The sequence below is a fragment of the Dendrobates tinctorius genome, unplaced genomic scaffold (genome assembly GCF_039654945.1).
Source record: "Dendrobates tinctorius isolate UK_male_01 unplaced genomic scaffold, ASM3965494v1 ptg000156l, whole genome shotgun sequence".
NCBI classification, from domain to species: domain Eukaryota; kingdom Metazoa; phylum Chordata; class Amphibia; order Anura; family Dendrobatidae; genus Dendrobates; species Dendrobates tinctorius.
In genome coordinates this window covers 32,023,980-32,028,412 of record NW_027361823.1, presented here as the reverse complement: position 1 = coordinate 32,028,412, position 4,433 = coordinate 32,023,980, and the positions used below count along the sequence as shown (strand labels likewise).

The following is a 4,433-nucleotide window of genomic DNA, read 5'->3' as shown; positions in this document are numbered from 1 at the left end:
CTATTTCTCTGCGGTATCGGAGCATCTTGAGTTGTGGTATGTGTTAAAGGGGCGCTCTTTGGCCCAGGGCACATGAAAACCTGGAGCCAGCCCTACCCCCCCACAAATTTAGCCAATTAACCCCCATTTTTCAGTGTGCAACTAGTATAATGAAGTAAATTAAGGTTGAAAAGCTTTAGTAATCAGAATTGATGTTTTTGGCATTCAAAAGGGCACTGTAGGTGTGTTTCCTGTCCTCCACTCCGTGCCGACTTTGCTTCCCCATTGACTTGCATTGGGTTTCGTGTTTCAGTCGGCCTTCGACTTTTCACGATAATCGGCTGATTTCGTTCGACCCGACTTTTGCGAAAGTTGGGTTTCATGAAACCCGACTCGACCAGAAAAAAGGCAAAGTTGCTCATCTCTACTTGTCACTTTACTTAATTTCCCTTCAGAAAATTAATTGTGTGATTGTGAATTACAGCACTGACATCAGCAGCCATCTATCCATGTCTGACCGTCCCTACTAAACATTGTCAACAACAGTGTTGGTGGTTCAGATCCTGTATTCCCATACTGATGTTGGTTCTGGTTCTGTATCCTTGAAATGATGATGATTCTGATCCTGTACACGTGTAGCAACCCATAACTTGTCTGATAACGTGCTACATGGCTATGTATTCTAGTATTCTATTTTGGCTTTTGTGCTATATGCTGTATAATTTCATAGCAGACAATGATTTGACCTATATACTGCAATACTTCAGTATTGCAGTATATAATACAAGAAAATTCAAGTTCTATAGCAAAAAAAGTAAAACATATATATTTTTAACAATATAAAAAAGTTCAACTCACTTCCCCCTCATCTACCTCATTAAAAATAAAGAAATTAAAAAATATTTGGTATCGACACTTGTTATCGCCACTACGAAAGTTCAAGCTATCAATATTATCAAAATGTAAAATTGATTAACCTGTATACTTCAAAATGTGATCAAAATATTGTTATTTATTCCAAATTGCTATCAAATCACTTAAAAAACATGTCTTCATGGACGAAGAAGGTTAAGAGACTCAAAAACTGGCATTATAAACCAAATATTTTTTTTTTTCAAAATATAATGATGAAAGTTTGATATCACCGGAATCCCACTGTTTCGGAGAATTGTGTTCTCACAGGTCATTTTTGCCATTCAATAAAGGAAAATCCCTCCAAAATTACCGGATTGAGTTTATTCACTGAGACTTAAATCGCACCACAGAGAGGGTCACAATTTCAATTGTAGCCTCATCAGGAAAGCTAGAATTGGCCCTGACAAGTGTAATTTTCAAAAGCCGGAGAACCACAGGTTAGGACAATTGAGTCACATAACAATCAAGGAATTTGTTTTAAATTCGAAGCTATTAGGTTAGCACATATTTATATGGATATGGATGCATCCTGTTCATAGAGTCTACCTATAAAAAGAGCACACGGGAGGCACAAATTACTTACACTGCTCTTATGACAAATCGCTAGCTAGAATAATACATAAGCAAATAATTTTGATACAGGCAAAATAAACATTTATTTTTTACAGCAACAACATTTTCACAAGACAAAACGTGAATAAATTATAGTTCTTATGATGAAACATGGAGACAATAATTAGGTAGGTTAACCAAGATATACATAACTAAAACCCTCTAGTGTGTGGTTACAGTGACTTCAGTATTAGCAGCATGAGGTCTCATACATAAGAGCTTTTTCAGGCTGTCTGACAACTTCCGGTTTCCCATTATCAAAATAATTGAGTTAAATGTTGGAAAACCTGAAACCACAATATAAGAAATGAGAAATATTAAGTTGCCAGCATTCTCCACTTCATTAAATAATGAGCTCAGGAACCCATAGAATATCAAATACAATAGAAGAAGAGAAGTTACTGTTTTAGTCGCTGATAAATGAGATCGAATTCTTGAATTTCCAGAAGCTTCATTGTTTTTCTTCATCCGTATCATGTGCTTACACAAAGAGGTGACAATGGCTCCAGCAGTGAGAAATATTATTCCAAATGCAATGGCAGAAAACAGCATGTAAATATGAAATATACATTTGCATCTGCTTCTAAGATTGTAAGAAAATATTAAAGTTAGATTTCCAGCTGTAAGAACAGTCACAGGCTTAATGTCCATGTATAGATCCAAGTAGGCTGATACTCCAACGGACCAAGATACAGTGATAGAAATAAAGAGCAGCCATGGCACAATAACAGGAGCTTTGGCTTTGACCTTGTAGAAGAAAGATCCATTAAAATTGGCAATCTTAATGCAATAGTAAAAACACAAACAGGTGGAACTCCAAAGACTTGAGAATGCCAATGACGACAGTATGACAACCAAAGGCTTCACCACCGAGTCTTTTATGTAGAACTTCACAAACATAAAGAATGTGATCCTATCAAATGTAATTGCTCCTTGAAAGATGATATTGATGAGGGAAATGCTGTTAATTATAAGTATGGATGGGTTAAAATCACTGGTTTTTAACCAGTCTAGGAAATTAACTGTTAGGATAAAAAGATTTCCTGATACGCCAGTCACTAGAAAGAACATGTAGATACCAACTTCTGAAAAAGGTCCAATAAAAGACATGTTGGATTGAAAGTAATTTTGCTTCTGAATAATGTTCCCTCCTTTCTTGTATAAGAATGGCAAACATCAACCTGTGCGCTAGGCATTCCTACTTTAACTATGCATATGAAGTTTGCATGGACTGTTTGTCATAGTTTGTGAGAAAATGCCATAAAATTGTAGAGAACTGCCAATATATCAAATGTTCCTTTGCCATTTTATAATGTGAGAAATACAATCCAGGCAAATACTGTATTCTTGACAGATTTATTTGGTTTGTTCATCATGTATTTATTGCTTATGTGGTACCTAATAGTAGGAAATTATTTTACCCACAATTTATTTTGGATCCAGCCTTGCACATGCACATTACCATAGAAAGCTGCACACCACAACATAGCACATGGAAATGTTTGCAAATAACCGATATTCACATTTTGACATTTACAAAGTATGTGGATTTCTATTATCTGTGTTAACCACACATAGTGTGAATGCATGTAGCTTCTCCTGGATTTTGTGAAGAAACAGAATATTATAAGGTTGATAGAAGAGCTGTATGGTGGTATAATAGTATAGTGCCAAATCATTCTCAAATGATGTGTAGGGAGATGGACCAGGCTGGAGCAGCTTCTTGTGTGTCTGGGCTGGAACCATCGGGGCTGTCTCCATTGTTGCGGGGGGAAGCATTTCCTGACTGGAGCAGACCTTGGGACCTGACTGCAGGGTTGGGGGAGAGATAAAAAAGTGGAAAGCATGCTAAGCTGGGGCTTTTCGCGGGAAGACAGCTTACCAAGAGGGAGGAGGTTAACTTTGTCTCCGCTCACACAGGCCAGACATAGAGCCTGCCGCGCAGCCTGCCCTCCCCTGCGCACACTGACTGTGCAGCTTCAGACTCCAGTTCCTTTCAGACTGTCCCCCATGAGAGCCCTGATAGTCCGGTGTCCCCGACTAGATCCGGCGCACGACGTGGTGCTGAAACCTTTCACCATGCTGTCTGCGAAGACGCGGCTGTGGCCTTCGCTCCAGGACTGTGTACTCTGCTCTCTGTGTCGCAGGAAGCCTCCCGTTCCCCGCTCTGTACAAGGACTGTGAAAACCCACCGAGAAAAGCCAGGAAACGCCGCTTCAGTACAAAGACTGTGCTACAACTTCATCCAGGACCATTTCAACAACGTCTCGTGCCACCTACAGCGCCACCGTGGGATCTTCAAACCTCTCCCGTCCAGGGACTATGGACTGATAAGTAAACATGGTCATTACCGTTCCTAACTCTGCACCGTTTAGTATTTACTATTTGTGTATATCTTAGACCTGTCAAACCCCATCGCTCCCTGCGCGGAGCGTTTACTGCTAGAGTCTTTTGCATAAAGACCCCTTAAACTCTTGCTCTGCCTCCTGCTCGTCACTGCATCCCACGTTCCTGCTAGTACCTTACAGATGCATATGTGAAAATGACTTTAAATCACTAATAGTTGTAGTCAATTTTTTTGGCAAGAACAAGGTATTCTGGTGCCCTAAATAGATTAGGCAAATTCTTTCCCCCCACATCCCTGAAAGGAAACACAATACACGTGAAACTTTAATTTTTCCTTGTTGAGGAACAATTTATGCCATTTCACTCAAAATGTATTTGACTCCATGCATCACACCCCGAAATTAATACAGGAAAGATATATATCTTTTTGTACCATGTTAGCCAGTAGATAGAAAAATATATAGAATTGAGAGCCCTCAGTGGTTGATACCTTTTAATGGCTAACTGAAAAGCTACAAATTGCAAGCTTTTGAGACTACTCAGGTCTCTTCATCAAGCTAGACTAATACAAAATATGAAGA

The 4,433-nt window shown here is 39.1% G+C and overlaps 1 protein-coding gene across 1 annotated transcript; it reads right to left on the bottom strand.

The window, feature by feature from the left end:
• Positions 1–1,668: 1,668 nt before the first annotated feature.
• On the bottom strand, positions 1,669–2,616 carry LOC141051233 (taste receptor type 2 member 9-like). Its single transcript, XM_073548105.1, has one exon. It carries the CDS (start codon positions 2,614–2,616, stop codon positions 1,669–1,671), a length of 948 nt encoding a protein of 315 aa, XP_073404206.1.
• Positions 2,617–4,433: the final 1,817 nt, after the last annotated feature.